Source organism: Felis catus, chromosome F1, assembly GCF_018350175.1.
Source record: "Felis catus isolate Fca126 chromosome F1, F.catus_Fca126_mat1.0, whole genome shotgun sequence".
Taxonomy (NCBI): domain Eukaryota; kingdom Metazoa; phylum Chordata; class Mammalia; order Carnivora; family Felidae; genus Felis; species Felis catus.
In genome coordinates this window covers 50455558-50472493 of record NC_058384.1, presented here as the reverse complement: position 1 = coordinate 50472493, position 16936 = coordinate 50455558, and the positions used below count along the sequence as shown (strand labels likewise).

The 16936-nt window shown below is 35.3% G+C and overlaps 1 protein-coding gene across 3 annotated transcripts in view; it reads right to left on the bottom strand.

Annotated features, from left to right (window-relative positions):
• The window catches only part of BRINP3 (BMP/retinoic acid inducible neural specific 3), a 410843-nt gene that overhangs the window by 109310 nt on the left and 284597 nt on the right, over window positions 1-16936 (bottom strand). For all 3 annotated transcript variants that reach the window (XM_019822169.2, XM_019822171.3, XM_019822170.2), the window contains exon 6: window positions 15090-15326. In XM_019822169.2, the coding sequence (XP_019677728.1) occupies window positions 15090-15326 (237 nt within the window). The remainder of the gene's footprint in view (window positions 1-15089; window positions 15327-16936) is intronic.

The window sequence follows — 16936 nt, the reverse complement described above, 5'->3', positions numbered from 1 at the left end:
GAAGATTTTAACAAAGTCTATGTGACCATTATGAGGCAACTGTAGAAGGTATGAATGCACTGAGTGGTCAAAGCCTTTGTCCTGTTTTCCTAAAGTTTCTATTTGAAATGAATGACCATTTTTATCAAAATGATCCAAATGGTAGCATAAAGTGCACACAACCCTGAAAGGTCATCGCATATATTCTTATAAAACTGGCCATACAGTAGCAAGTAAAAATTCCCTGAACACACAATATTATTTATTAATCTCTCTTTGCCACAGTCTATGTCTATATGAGAAAAACAAACAATAAAACACTTAATGAAGTCACTACTATTTTGTTTTTATGATACTGAATCAAAGCCTTGAATGATTTGTTTCAGACTAAACCAGAGAGATGACCAAATTATGAGTTCTAATAAATACTGACTATGATAGCTTTAGAACAAACACATGTATATATTGAGAGATAATTCTTCATAACAAATAAATTCAAAGTGATGGAAAAAGCATTACATCTTTGTGTTCTGGTGCATCTATATAATCTATCATCTTATTATGAGGAGAAATACATGGCAGTTGTTCACACTCTTATTCGGATTTGAGTGATCGGAAATAAGAAAAAAATTCCTAAAATACCTGGGTAAAAAAGAAATACAATATAAGAGGTAAAGTATTTTTGTTTTTTAGAATCGTTTTTCAGAGTTACCTTTTGAAAAGATGAATAGTCTTACAGTCACTGTGACATTCAAGAGGCAGTGAATGAGGTGGATCGAAATAAATTCCTGGGCAATGTCTGGCCACACATATATTTTGTTATCTCATTCATCAATCAATCAACATATATGGTGATGTATAATGTGTCTTCTAAATATAGCACACTTTACTAGTTTTTTGTGTAATGACAAAAAGAAATATGATGTTCTCTGCCCTCAAGGAATATCAAACTTTTTTACACAGTTGGGATGATGACACTGATCTAGGTATGGAAATACATCAAGCGAACTAGAACAGGTAGATTGCATTTGGCAGACAGCCTTTTGGGATCTAAATCAGGAATCATTACATAAAACACCTGCTTGGCACTCTACAGCCATCTTATTTCAGATGATGTTAAAAAATTAATTGAAGTACAGAATAAAATTTGGTAATGGCAAAGGTGATATTCATAATATATTAAATATGAAACAGCCAGGCATTGATGAATCAGAGCAGAAATGCTGACCAATCAGAACAAACAGCAGTGAAAACCAAATTGATTTTGCTGTATCAGTCCTGAAGCTGAATACTCTGTCTAATTCTCTAGGCTATCTCTAAGTTACAGTATATCCAATAAAAGATTCTCACAATAAATTAAAACATACCTAGATACTGTGAGAATTGCAATTGAGACTTCATGTTGTAAAAAGCTTATTTTCTTTCCCCTGCTCTTGTAGTCTAGTCACCAATCTCTTTAAAACAAATACACTATAAATATAAGCATGTGATTGCCAAGAAACTTAACCCATTAGAAGGCAATATTATATGTGATAGTCAATTTTGAATAAGAATTTTATATATAGTTCCTTTAATCTAAACAAGGCAACTGAATGGCGAATGAGGTGGCCAAAATTTTAAGGGATTAAATGACTTGCTAATGATCACATAGCTTGTTGCTAAAAATGTTTGTTTGTTGATCTAATGTTCAGGTATTTAGTTGGGACAAAACAATAGGTGTAGTGGACTGAATGTGCCAAAGGTCACTTAACAATATGCGCATCTCCTTTCGCTGTTAATACAGAAGACTGTATAATTTCAGATAGCAAGGGCAAAATATATATTCCCACCTAAGAGTATCAGTTAGATGCTACAGAATATGATTTTTTTAGTTGTATCTGAAAAACAACTGTGGCCGATATTTTGGGTGTTCAGAAATATTCTAGATCCTCTTCTTTTCTGGGCATATGGTAAAGTGGCATTTCTGTTTCCTTTGAAATTAGGCCTGGCAATGGAATGTGATCATAGGTAATGTGCATTGCTGGGAATTAATATGAATTCTCAGCAATTCACATAAGAGCCAGTGACGATTTACTGCACTCTTCCCGCTGCCTCCATAAGCAAACCACTCCAGGCGGCCACATGCCCTTCAGCCTCCATCCAGGAGTGAGGACAAGGCAGTGCCAATACTCCCACTAACCTGTGTGGGCATGCTGTATAGGCGGGAAGTGACCTCTGTTTATAGCTGAGATGGTAGAGGTTTGTTGTTGTAGTGTTACCAAGCTGATCTTGACTTACATGAAAATGGGAGCAAGGAATGGAAGGGGTGGGGTGGGCTGGAGAAAGCAAAAGCCTACAGTTGTGACACTGACTTAGTTGATCAAGAATGTGTCAAGGCCACTTTACCAGAGCTGGAATGATGACAATCCAGGTTAAGCAGTGGGAAAACGGCTAGTAAAACTCTTGCCCGTGGTAACTGGGGATGAAGATCATGTGACCATAAGCTCCAAGTGCCAGGGAAAATGTCATAAAATAGAATGTTTGATTGCTAATGGCTGCTTCTGGTAAGGGATGGCCAGGTATTGTCCTCCGTCTCAGTGACACATTGCTCCGGGCGGAGGCTGCACCGTCAGCCTAAGGCCTGGAGTGGAGAGACATACAGGAGATCCTGCAGCCCACTCACGACGCACAAGTGGTATGAGGAAAAGACAAATGGTAACGTCACTCTTCAACATGAGCTTTGGATTGTGCATTTGTATAGCATTGCCTAGCTTTTGTGTCTGAAGTACTACCTCAGACTTAGAAAAGAATTAGGGAGTTTACAAGCAGAAATAAAAGGGAATAAATAGAGAAGCAATGAAGCAGGTAGAGTTTGAAAGTGGGAACTGCTTTTCACCTCCCAATATTAAAATGAATGACTCTGTACAACGATCATTGTCTCATAACAAATATAACGTTTATTTATTTTTGAGACAGGGAGAGACAGAGCATGAATGGGGGGAGGGACAGAGAGAGAGGGAGACACAGAATCAGAAGCAGGCTCCTTGGGGCGCCTGGGTGGCGCAGTCGGTTAAGCGTCCGACTTCAGCCAGGTCACGATCTCGCGGTCCGTGAGTTCGAGCCCCGCGTCAGGCTCTGGGCTGATGGCTCAGAGCCTGGAGCCTGTTTCCGATTCTGTGTCTCCCTCTCTCTGGCCCTCCCCCGTTCATGCTCTGTCTCTCTCTGTCCCAAAAATAAATAAAAAAAGTTGAAAAAAAAATTAAAAAAAAAAAAAAAAAAAAGAAGCATGCTCCAGATTCTGAGCTGTCAGCACAGAGCCCGACTTGGGTTGGATGCTTAACCGACTGAGCCACCCAGGCACCCCTTCATAACAAATATAAAATTTAGTATCTGGCCTCACGTTTTTTTTCACAACCGCAGAATACATTAATGTGTCTTACAGAATTTGCCCAAAAAAGGTGGGCACTCAGCACATATTCTTAATTGGACAAGGCACAAGTAAAGAAGTCTAAGAACATCCCATGATTCAAATGAGAGAGGTAGGAAAGGAAATAGGATGGAAAAGAAAAGAAAAGAAAAAAAACAAATATGGAAGGCATCTCTAGGAAAAACTGTGGGTGTGGCTGTTGGCCCATGGAATTGATTGAATTCAAATGGATAAAAGAGCAGCAAATTTTTACATAAGTTGTGCTGCCAAAGAACCCATGAACCTGGGTTAAAAAAAAAAATGTGAAGTTTAAGATGTAAAATGACCTTCCAATGTTTGGGCAGAAAGCAGACTGAGAAAGTGGTTCCCCAGTCACATTTTCTGATTCTCACCTCACATGTGACTAAGGAGGAAATGGAATAGAAAGATCACATATACTTTGGAATTTGGAAAGGGTCAACAAGAGAGCCACTCCCAGAGATAAAAATTGAGGACAAATCAAGGGATATTCCCAGGTCTGGGGCCTTCAAAATGTCTTCGGAATAGAATTTCATCATTGGTACCAACAAGATTGTTTTGTGTTCCCTGTTTTTCCCCTTTCTAGGTGGAGGTGCTCACTATAATTATCCTGGTTGATTCTATCTTGGTGTATGGTATGTGTGGGACACATAACCTGCTGTTTGGTTCATGTCTCTGTAAAAAAAGAAACCACATATGGACTGGATTAAGAGGTTGCCAAGTATCACTCCTCTGAGCTCAACACAGTAATAGATGGGACTTAGGTTCTGTCTTTCATGGGGATGCGGGTTCTGCATCTGAGAAGAGGAGGAAATTGAATATCTAGTAATCAGAACAATGGAGCATGAAATCATTACAACTTTTTATAAATATTAAGGATCTCTTTTAAGGAAAAAGATCCCTCTTTAGGTAGGCAAGGATAACTTGTTTTGACCAATGAAATTTAGCATTGGTGTTACGTATCACTTTTTGGCTAAGCTTTAAGACTTAATACACGCATTGCCTGCCATGTTATTTTCCTTCTCTGTGATGATCACTCTTCCCCATGGGGCCTGGTCTGTCAGCCTGAGAATTAGAACGAGGGCAGAGAGCAAAATTGCCAGCAAAGTTGCCATAGTCATGTGAGGAAGAAATAAACATTGATGTTATAATCCAAAGATATTTGGGGGTTGTTGATTACTGCAGTTATTACTAGCCTGTCCTGAATGGTAGATCATCTCAAAGTCCCTACACAATGAAGGAAGTTTACTGGTTCATGTAACTGAAACTAAAGAAAAGGTGACCTTGAAGCAGGAGTGATTTAACAGCACAACAATGTAACCAAAGAAATATATTTTTCCGTCCTGCATGGGTCAAGCAATTCCTATAGTTGCAAGATGGTGCTCTACAGGTCTTATGACTATGCTCTTCTTATCCGAGAAGAAAAATTAATAACATTCCCTATAGCTATAGTGGAAAAAATAGGCATCTTTCATCTCCTTCAAATACTCCTGGGAAATATATTTCTGGGTCTCATTGACCCAATTTTTCATGTGTCTTAAACTGATCTATGTAGCTAAGGGAGTGGATTCTGGTGATTTGCTTGCATTAATCAGAGTGCAATTCTGGATCTCAGTATGAGCTATGTACCATACACGGCAATACTACGAATGGGAATGGGGGCAGTTACTCAAAGAAAATTTGAGGTTCTTTAGTGGTGAATACTGAGCAGCAAACAATAAGATTTCATTAAAGATTATAACATGTAAACTGGACAGTTAGTTAAAATTCAAGGGTTTTATTCAGATGCACTTATTTTCTCTGGAAAATATTGTTTTTCTGTAAAGTTATAATTAACTATCATCTGAAGGAGAAACTGCTCTGGGGAAAGAAAATTAATACTAGTCTATATTTAAAAAAACATTTGTAAATAAAGTTAACCCAACTTTTATAGTCCATACAATTTCTCTTTATAACATTAGAAAGTGTATCCATTTTTCAGATGAAGTGTCAAATGGACAGTGTTCTCTAAAAGTAACACCTAAACACTTTCCATTACAAGGTGGCCTCCAGCTGTCATTCCTGGTTTATTAAACGAATATCCTTACATTTAATAGGACATGATTCTGATAGAGATTTATGTTGACAACATACAATACACCTTAGATTTCCCACATACCAAGTGATGACACAATTTCTCCAAAGAGTAAAGATGTCATGTCAAACAATTCTAAAAGATTTGTGCTGTATGTAAAGCCCTTTATTTTTTAAGATTAGTTACTACTTAAAGATTAGCTATCACTTGTATCATTATATTCCATAGTTGTAGCTTAAATAATTAAATTTCTTATTCATCCAAAGAAGAATTAAGGAAAACTTAGGATATTATATGGAAAAGATGCTATATTGTTACCTAGATAGTGGTTATTTTTCTAGTAATTTTAGTAAATGATGGCATGATCCAAATCAAAATAAATTTTAAGTTTATTTATTTAGATACATCTCTAAAACTGTAAGGTCTTCCAGGTTTTTCATTAGGATAGAATTCCTGATCAAAACCTGGGTAGCAATTGGCAAAAATACTGTTTTTTTTCAAATTATATAGGACACATCAATGTTTGTTTGGTTACTGTTACTGCGTGCACATGTTTCGTTTGCTGTCTGCATCTATATCTCCCTACGCCTTTCCCTGTATCTCTATCCTAGATCCTTTCTTTCACTATAATTGCTGTTGCATATATGCCACCATTGTTTCTTATTGAACAACATTAATTTGTTTCTGAAAATATAAAGGTAGAGAATAAATACATTTATTCAAATATAGTTATTTTTTAATTATTTTTTCAACGTTTATTCATTTTTGGGACAGAGAGAGACTGAGCATGAACGGGGGAGGGGCAGAGAGAGAGGGAGACACAGAATCGGAAGCAGGCTCCAGGCTCTGAGCCATCAGCCCAGAGCCTGACGCGGGGCTCGAACTCCCGGACCGTGAGATCATGACCTGGCTGAAGTCGGACGCTCAACCGACTGCGCCACCCAGGCGCCCCTATTCAAATATAGTTCTTACAACCAAAATTCTCTCAGGTTGCAAGATATGAAAAAAAATACATTCTATTTTAAAAATTTCTGACACCCTTTTTGGCAGGCTGTAAAAGGCATGTTTTCCAGGACTTGTATTACAAAACAAAATGAATCATATATAACCAAATATAAAAATGGCTTAGCAACGTACACTAATCTGGTCAGCTGATTTAATTTTATACTTGGTGATAAGAGAAAACACACAAAACAGAAACGTATTTACAAACAAGTTATCCTGCTCCAATAGAATCTGAAATGTATTTTTTCTTCAGCTTCTATAAAAATATATTTTAGATTCGTTAATTGCTTGCATTAAAAAGTTGTCAAGTAAACTTAAATATTTGAAAATCACCTTATCATCATTCTTAATCAAAATGATATAAGCTGGTGCATTTCCTTACAATCAAAGTACTTAGAATAAAGTCTATTAGCTTATAGGAGCCTCTGGGTGATGAGATCATTTGAAAACCTTTTCCCAATGCAATATCTGCCTCATTACTTTTTATATTTTGCTTATGTCTAAGAGGCAAAAAAAGGAAATTTTCTTTCTCAGGAAAAAAACTCTTCTCAAAACTATCAAGTGTGTTCTTCCATACATTTCACTAGTTTGGAAAGGAGTCCAGTAAAAATATTTTACCTGTTCTGTGCGTAAGTAAATGTGGTTTTAGCAAAGATGTAGTGTACTAATAAAAAGTTTAGATTCATTCTTTATCTTTATGTTGAAATTGAAAGAAAACACCTCAATATTATCTATCATGAATCAAAAAATTACAGCAAAGTAGGGTCACTCCTCAAATTAAATTTGATTCAGCTAAATAAATACACTATATACCAATTGAAACAAAAAAATATTATGTTTTTTCAATATTGTAAATAGTTTCAGAAATATCATCCAAACATAGATTGATTCAGTAAATCATTTTTTTTTCAACATTGACACAATTGAACCAATATGGTAAGAATCTGGTTTTAACCTGAGATGGACAGTACACACAGGAGTTAAGATGAAAAAGTCTGACTTTTTTTTTTTTTTTTTGATAGTGGTGGGGATGAAAAAGTCCGACTGTAATTAGCATTAGCTTTTAGCTAGTAGTTCAGAGCCTCTGGCCATTGAATATTTCTGACTAATTTTTCACCAATTACATATTTTGGCACATAACATATAATGAGCATTAAAAATGTTTACTTTGTTTAATTATTCTGGAAGTATGTCCTTCTGATTATTTACATGCCAGGATTCTTGCTCTTAATTTTTAATTTGTATTAAATTATGATATAAATAGAGTAAGATGCACATATCGTAGGTGTTAACTCAGAATTTTCAAACACGGAACATGCCATTGTAGCAGCCTCCGGAGTGAGGGATAATGACTTTTTAGCACCAAAGAAACACCTCAGACCCTCATCTGTCACATCAGCACTTGCCTCAGCAAAGGAACTGAAGCCCCCACTTGGACTAGGATAGATGAACTTTGCTTATTTTTATACTTCATATAAATGGAATCACATATTACGTATACTTTTGCTTTTGGTCTTTTGCTCAATTTGATACTTAGATTTATTTATATCATCCTGGGTAGATCATTTATTCACTTAGCTTCATACAATTCCATTGTGTAAATGTGATTTTTTTACTCTTTTCCTCTTGATAGGCATTTTGATATTTTCTACTTTCAGAGTGTTGAAAATAATGTCTTTCTTCTCTTTCCCTTCTCTTTCCCTTTCCCCTGTCTCTTCCCCTCCCCCCACTTCTTTCTCTTTTTCTTCCCCTTCTTCCTTTCTTTTTTTTAATTTTAGCCATTCTAGTAGGTAAGTAGTGCTATCATGAGTGGCTTTATGACTCTACTTGCCTTTTTTTTTTATTACTAATGCTATTGAACACTTTGTTGTGTAATTATTTTCCATCTGGAGTTCCTCTTTTTCAAGGTGTTGAAATATTTTGACCATTTCTTTACTGATTTTTTTAATCGATTAGAAGGATTTCTGTATATATTATCCATAGGAGTTCCTTGTTTGACAAATGTCTTGCAAATATGTTCTCCTTCTATATAAATTGCCTTCTCATTTTTTTTAAGTTTATTTTTTTATTTTAAAGGAAAGAAATAGAGCACAACCAGGGGAGGGGCAGAGAGAGAGAGGGAGAAAGAGAATCCCAAACTTGTTCCATGCTAAGAACTCAGAGACTGATTTGGGCCTCAAACTCACAAATCACAAGATCATGACTGAGCCAAAACGAAGGGTCAAATGCTTAACCAACTGAGCTAACCAGGTGCCCCTTGCCTTCTCATTTTTAATGCTGTTTTTAATTACAGAAATTTTAAATTTCTTTTTTTTTTTGTATTTTACTGTCAACATTTGGGATTTTATTCACAACATTCACTAAATTTTGAACAGGTTTCTTCTTGACTACAGGCCCCTGATTTCCCTTTTTGTATGAAAATTTGCGTTGGTAAATTCTTTCTGTGTCCTTTTTAAGATATAAATTCTTTATAAACCATAAAGACTTTCTCAAGGATCTGGGAGTGACCTCTTGGAAATGTAATCATCCAAAGAAAAGGAGATAGTACCTCTATTCTCCAGCCTCTGGGGGAAAGTAGAAGACAAACTTAAATAAGGGACAATTAGCAAACACAGCTAGCTTAATCACGTTGACCAGCTTTCCTGGTCATGTTTTCTTGTACTTTACCATGAGCTAATCCCAATGTTTTAAAAATCCTCCCTCATTTTGTTTCAGAGGATTTGAGTTCAACTTCTCTTCCTTACTGTAAGTCTCTCTCCTTAGTCTCAATTTTTTTTAATGTTTATTTATTTTTGAGAGAGAGAGAGAGAGAGAGAGAGAGAGAGAGAGGCAGATAGAGATGGAGACAGAATCCAAAGCAGGCTCCATCCAGGCTCTGAGCTGTCAGCATAGAGCCCCACACAGAATTCAAACTCACAAACTGCAAGATCATGACCTGATGCTTAACTAACTGAGCTACCCAGGCGCCCCAATTACAATAGTCTTAAATAAAGTCTAACTAGACTAGTTAACTGATGGGGTACAATTTTCATTTTGTAGTTCATATAAATTAATAATTATATTTCTGTTGGATTGACTGTTTTATTAGCATAAAATATTTTATTTCAATTAATATATCTTGTATTATAAATTAGCACTTTTAGCTAAGTTTACATTACATATTTTTTCCACCCTTTAACCTCAATTTATCTATGTCCTTAGCACGTCACTAGTAAATAACAAATAATCTTTTATTACTATTATTGTTATTATTATTGCTATGTTATTTTAACCAGTCCTGTGGTCTTTTATTTAGAATATTTAATGTGATAAGAAAAATATAATATTTAATATAAATAACCATTATAGTGGGATTATATCTGACCAGTTACAATTTATTGAAAGGACAATCTAAATTTATCCCTTTATAACTGGATTATCTACTTGATACAGATGATTCTTCTTCTATTTTCTACTTTATTGTCTTTTGTGGGGGTAATAAAATATTTTATTTGATTTCCTTCTTCTAGATTTTAAGCATTTTTCCTTATTTTAGAATTATCATAGAGATTATGAATATATGTCTTTGATTTATTTCACTCTAATACAAATTACATCACTTAACACATCCTTAGCAATAGGAGCACCTTGGAATACTGAGAATATTAACTCTTTCCATTCATCACTCATTATTATACTATTGTAATATATCAAAATTCTATATACATCTATATTGTTTCCACATCACATTATAATTATTATTTTGTACAGTTGATATTCACTTGTATTCACTCTCATATATTTGCTTACTCTATTATTCCTCTTCCTCTTTGCATTTCTACTCTGAACACATCTTTATTTTCAGCCTCAGTTTTGAAAAGCTGTGGACTGGTAAATAATTATAAATCAATAGTTACTTTTTTTATTTTTAAAGATGTCAAAATCTTTTGGTTTTTGATGAGTCAGACCTATTATTACTCCACTGAGAGTAATGTCTTTTTTTTTCTGTAATTATATTGAAAACTATTTTCTGCCCTTTTCTCCCCAACAGTTTCTCTATGATGTGTCTATCTGGGATTTTCTTTTTATTTATCTTTCTTTGTGTTTGCGTTTGCTGTGCTTTTTTATCTGTAGGTTGACTTGTATGGATTCTTAGTTAAAAACAAATTGTATCCATTACGTCTCTGCATATCGTTTATGCCATTTTACCATCTACTCCTCCTATGCCCCAGATTAAAAAATATGTTAGACCTTTTATGCATGTCTCCAATATTTTGTGATTGCTTTCCTCACTGCTTCCATTTTGTCTGTTCTATTCATCTGTCTTCACATTCACTAACCTTGCCATCCATTGTGCCAAAACTCTTATTAAAAAGACTGAGCTATTGATTTCAGTTACTGTACTTTTATGTTTTAGAATATCCTTTAGTCCACCTCTGGAGATTCCAAATATTGGTGAATGTTTCAACATCTTCATCTACACTATCATTTCTTTCCTTTACTTTTTTGAACATTTTAATAACAATTATCCGAAATCTTTTCTACTAATTTCAATATTGGAGTCATCTGACATCTATTGTCTGGTTTCTTTTCTCTTTGACATTATCTACAAGGTCTTGTGTGCTCACATATGTTGTAAATTAGGGTTTTATGTCCATCATATATCAAAAGAACTGCAGACTCTTTAGAAAATCTTTCAACCTCAAGAGGCCACCCTCTCCATATTTAACAGATGCTATGGGGTTTAATTTTTTCAGGGTCAACTCCTTAAGATCAAGATTTAAACTGCATTAGTGCTGGGCTATAATTGTATAGGACTCAGTCTACTTCTGGGTCTCCCCTGTTGTTAAAGTGTGTTTCTTTCAAACTTTCAATTATCCACCTTTTGAGCATTTGCTTCTTCAGGTCTGTAACACTGCAAAGATTCCATTTTATCACTGAAAGATTTTAGTTTATCTCTTTAGTCATCTGCCACAGGTAGATTCAAAATAAGACAAACATTTTTAAAGAGGAGACTGGCCATGAAATTAAAAGCCTTTAAGTCTCCAATATTCTCTCTTTGATCTACACTAAATGCAAAATATTCTCGTGGTTTCAGTGTTCTGGAAGAGCAGCATTTTCCAAGAGCTAATCCTAGGTTCTCAGCTTCTAGCTCTGACTGGAACTGATAAATGTGCCCCAGGGAAAAGCAGCTATAGAAACTGTGTCAATTCATCATTTTCTGTAGGGGTTTTCCATCCTTGCCAGTTTTATTTTCAAGCTCCTCCTTTTCGAGAGTTTTTGTCTTAAGCTCTTGAAAGTCTGTGATAAACTTCTTTCCACTTTCAGAGACTTTTGAATCATTTTATAGCATCTAACACTGTCTAAAATTCAGCAAATACCTTGTATTAAAACTGAACTTCTTTAGGTCCATCAGATCTAGAATTTTGTCACTCCGATGTCCACAACCACTGAAAGTTTTGCGGGTTTATCTTTCTTCCTTCAGCCACTCTTTGAGTGGCTAAATGCACAGTCCTCAGAGTCTACCCTAAATCAAGAATTGTCAATGTTCACAGAACTAAGTAAATTAGTGAATAAAAGAAAGGAAGGAAAGAAGCAGGGAGGGAAGGAGGGAGGGAGGGAGGAAGGGAGGGAGAGATGGAAGGAGGAGGGAGGAGGGGAGAAAGAAAGAAGGGAAAGAAAAATGTGAATCGCCAGCTTATACCTCCGGTCAGAAATTTTATTTCAGTTAGTTTTGTTGCTTTTGTGACCTATTACATGCGTAAAAATATAATTTAAAAAATTAGTTACCTTCCAGCACTATCAATGGAAGTGCTGCCTTACTTCAATATACTACATTCTACCTGGAAAAAAAATCCAAATGCTCTTTTGGTGATTTGTATTTTAATAAACTTTGCTTTAAAAAAATTTAATGTTTATTTATTTTTGAAAGACAGAGACAGATGCGAGCGGGGAGGGGCAGAGAGAGAGAGAGAGAGAGAGAGAGAGAAACTGAAGCAGGCTCCAGGCTCTGAGCTGTCAGCACAGAGCCCAATGTGGAGCTTGAACTCATAAACTGTGAGATCATGACCTGAGCTGAAGTCAGATGCTTAACTAACTGAGCCACCCAGGTGCCCTCTATTTCAATAAATTTCTAAGGCAAAATAAAAAAGTGTAGCATTCCTGTGTGAATTCCACAAATATAGAGAGGCCCAGAGGATTCCCTGATCTAACCTATCATACACTGTACTATGAAATGGAAGTTGTTGTTGTTGTTTTTAATTTAAACCCAGGGAGACTACCGTATATTATAATTTATCTAAAAGTGCTGTATTCCATAATTATTTTTAAACATCAGATGGTATGCATGAATAAAACATTACAAATGTCTCAGGCATGGTATCTGAGTATTCTACCGGGAAAATTAGAAAGAAAAATTTGAGATTAGAAATTCATTAGGTTTATTCCTAGATAGCTTATTGGTTTTGGTGCAATTATAAATAGGATTGATTCTGTAATTTCTCTCTCTGTTGCTTCATCATTGGTGTATAGAAATGCAACAGATTTATGTACATTGGTTTTGTGTCCTGTGATCTTACTAAATTTTTTTTATCAGTTCTAGCAGGTGTGTGTGTGTGTGTGTGTGTGTGTGGAATCTTTTGGACTTTTTATAGACAGTATCATATCATCTACAAATACTGAAAGTTTTCCTTCTTCCTTGGTTATTTGGATGCCTTTTGCACTGTTGGTGGGAATGTAAACTGGTGCAGCCACTTCGAAAAACAATATGAAGACTTCTCAAAAAGTTAACAACAGAACTACCCTGTGAGCCAGCAAATTGCACTACTATGTATTTACCCAAAGAATAGAAAAATACTCATTCAAAGGGATACATGCACCTGAATGTTTATAGCAGCATTATCTACAAAGGCCAAATTATGTAAACGGTCCATGTGCCCATTGACTGGTGAATGGATAAAGAAGACGTTATACTCAATCATAAAAAATGAAATCTTGCCATTTGCAATAACGTGGCTGCAGATGGAAATAAGTCAGTCAGATAAAGACAAATAACATATGAGTTCACTCATATATGGAGTTTAAGAAACAAAACAAACAAAGGGAAAAAAAAGAGAGAGAGGAAGGCAAACCAAGAAACAGAGTCTTAGCTATAAAGAGCAAACTGATGGTTACCAGAGGGGAGGTAGGTGGGGGATGAATTACACAGGTGATGGGTGTTAAGGCGTGTGCTTGGGATGAGCACCCATTATTGTATGAAAGTGTTGAATCACTATACTGTACACTTGAAATTAATATTACACTGTATGTTAACTTAGTGGATTTTAAATTAAAACTTAAAAAAAGAAAAAATATATAAACTATAGAAAGAGAGATTCATAACATTTTCCAACAATTTCAAGGGGATAAGGATCTTTGATTCTAAACGGTTCTTCCTGTTTATATAAATAGAAATATTTGTATTTGAAAATATTTATAATTTAAAATTGTTACTTATTAAGCACTATTTTGATCAAAATATACCTCAAGAATTTCTAAATTCATCAATCCTTCCTACATTTATTTGCCTATCCTTTTATTGTATAATTTGGTGGTTCTATTCCACAAAAAGATGATGTTTTGTTGCAACCATCAATTGTATTGTTTCTTATCTGATGTTAGCTGTGGACTTGTCCTAGATGGTCTTTATTTTGTTGAGATATGTCCCTTCCATGCCTAATTTGTTAAGTTCTTTTATCATGAATGGATGTTGAATTTTGTTGTCACTTTTTAAGTATGTTTGGCTAATCCAATCACCAGAAGAATTCTAACACTCAGTCCTATAAGTCTGGCCTCTTGGAAGTTAAAACCTCTTTTGCCCATTTGAAAGTTAGACATGCCCAACACTTTTGAGTAATTACTATACAATTATGCTCACCATAATCTAAGGATTTTAATCATTTTATCTTGTATTATTATATATGCTTTTATCAACATTTTCAATTTTATGTTGAGACATCCTTAATCTTTTATTAAAATTCAGTGCTTTATGAAATGAAAGCTATTACAGGCTATGTAATCAATAAGAAACAATATTGAAAGCACATATACACACTCATAAAAATTCAGATATAACAAAAACAAAAACCCACAAACATAAATCAAAATTGATTTAAATTTGATTAAAAAATAAAGAGTTCAGTGAAGGTGCACATTCATGAAATTCATGTTAATGTAAAGAAGGTATAGGACAAAAAAATGCTCTCTGCGTTTTTGCCTCACAAATGAAACCCATGCGCTATTAGAAAAAGCTAGAGATATATCAGGGAAATCAGATGATAAATTCTTATATTGAGAAAGGCAAAAGCTTTCTTTCTTAAATGACTAATACATGAGTTCAAGAGCAGGTTAGGTTCTAGTGCCCATGGTACATAGCAATACACAAAGCACGATATGTTTTCAGTAAAATACAGAATCATTGGTAATAAAAGTGATATAGATGTCTGTTTGAAGCAATAATAACAGAAATTAAATAAAAGGCTTTCCAATTATGTAATAGTTTCTTCCAAAAAGAAAGTAGCCGTTTCAGTATAGTATTTTTCATTTTTTATTTCTGACCAAGTTTAAGTGTTGCATTAAAACTTATCTTACCTGATTCCTCAAAGTCACCGTTGTAAGCTTTCCAGGTTTCAGTTATTCGAAGAAGATTCTCTTCCATGGCTTGAATGTCCATGGAGGGGCAGTTGCATTCTGGAAATTTGGGACCACATTGACACCAGCAATCATTGTCCTTGCAGATGAACTCTCCCTCTGAATTGCAAGCGATGTAGCTCAAAGCCGCTTGTACAAAACGCTCCTGAAGATAGTCTGGAAGGAGGACTTGCAGCCCTTAAAGAGCATAACATGCAAATAAGTTGTTTTTTGTTTTTTGGCAAAGAAAAAAGGTATAACACATATTTAAAATCTTCGAAAAAGGCCAACAATTTAATATATAAGTCATGGATTTAAAGCAATCATTAGAGGGGCGCTTGGGTGGCTCTCAGTCGGTTGAGCATCGACTTTGGCTCAGGTCATGATCTCACCGTCTGTGAGTTTGAGCCCTGCATCAGGCTCTGTGCTGATGGCTCAGAGCCTGGAGGCTGGTTCCAATTCTGTGTCTCCCTCACTCTCTGCCCCTCCCCCACCTTGCGCTCTGTCTCCCTCTCTCTCAAAAAATAAACAAACATTTAAAAACAATTAAAAATAGGGGCGCCTGGGTGGCTCAGTCAGTTAAGCGACCGACTTCAGCTCAGGTCATGATCTCACAATTTGTGAGTTCGAGCCCCACGTCGGGCTCTGTGCTGACAGCTTGGAGCCTGGACCTGCTTCGGATTCTGTGTCTCCCTCTCTCTCTGCCCCATCCCCTGCTTGTGCTCTGTCTCTCTCTGTCTCAAAAATAAATAAAAACATTAAAAAAAATTTTAAACAATCATTAGAAAATTATCTAAGCCAAAAAAAGAAAGAGAAAAAAAAAGAAAGAAAAAAGAAAGAAAATGATCTAAGCCTTCAAAATTGCAAATATTTGTAATTCTTTTCAACATGTGCTGATTCTGTGCACTGTCCAAGAATCTCAGAAATGATAGAAGTGTTTAATCCCTCAGATTATCTGATTTTTTAAAAATGTAATTGGCTGTTTCTTCGTTTATGTAAAAAAATGTTTTTAAAGTATTCATTTTATTTTTTATTTTTAATTTTTTTCTTTATATTTTATTTATTTTTGAGACAGTGAGAGACAGAGCGAGAGTGGGGGAGGGGCAGAGAGAGATGGAGACACAGAACCCAAAACAGGTTCCAGGCTCTGTCTGACCTGTCAGACCAGACTGAGCCACCCAGCCGTCCCTAAAATGTTCATTTTAATTCCAGTTAGTTAGCATACAGCGTTATATTAGTTTCAGGTGTACAGTATAGTGATTCAACATTTCCATACATCATTCAGCGCTCACGTCAACAAGTGCACTCCTGGAGCCCCATCACCTATTTAACCCATCTCCCCCACCTCCGGTAACCATCATTTCGTTTTCTATAATTAAGAAAGAATCTATTTCTTGGTTTGTCTCTCTCTTTCTCTTTCTGCTCATTTTTTTTTAAATTCCACATATGAATAAAATTATATGGTATTTCTCTTCCTTTGTCTCCTTAACCTAATTGTTTAAAATATTTAGTTATTTTTACATAACGTAGGTAGAGCCTACCTTCCTATACCTTTAAAAAGAGATGCATTTATTTTCCACCACATGATTTCAAGTAGTTTTCAATATTTTCTTTTACTTTCAGACTATTAGCCCACATTTACATAGATATCACAAGACAATGGGTTGTGGCAATGGTAAAGGAGTTACAGAATGTTGATGATAATGCTTATCTCTTGTTATTAACAATGCATAACCTATCCAACTCTGTTATTCAGGAGTGATCATTGAGACTACAAGGAAGCAGATGGACTGATTTCCATTGTTACA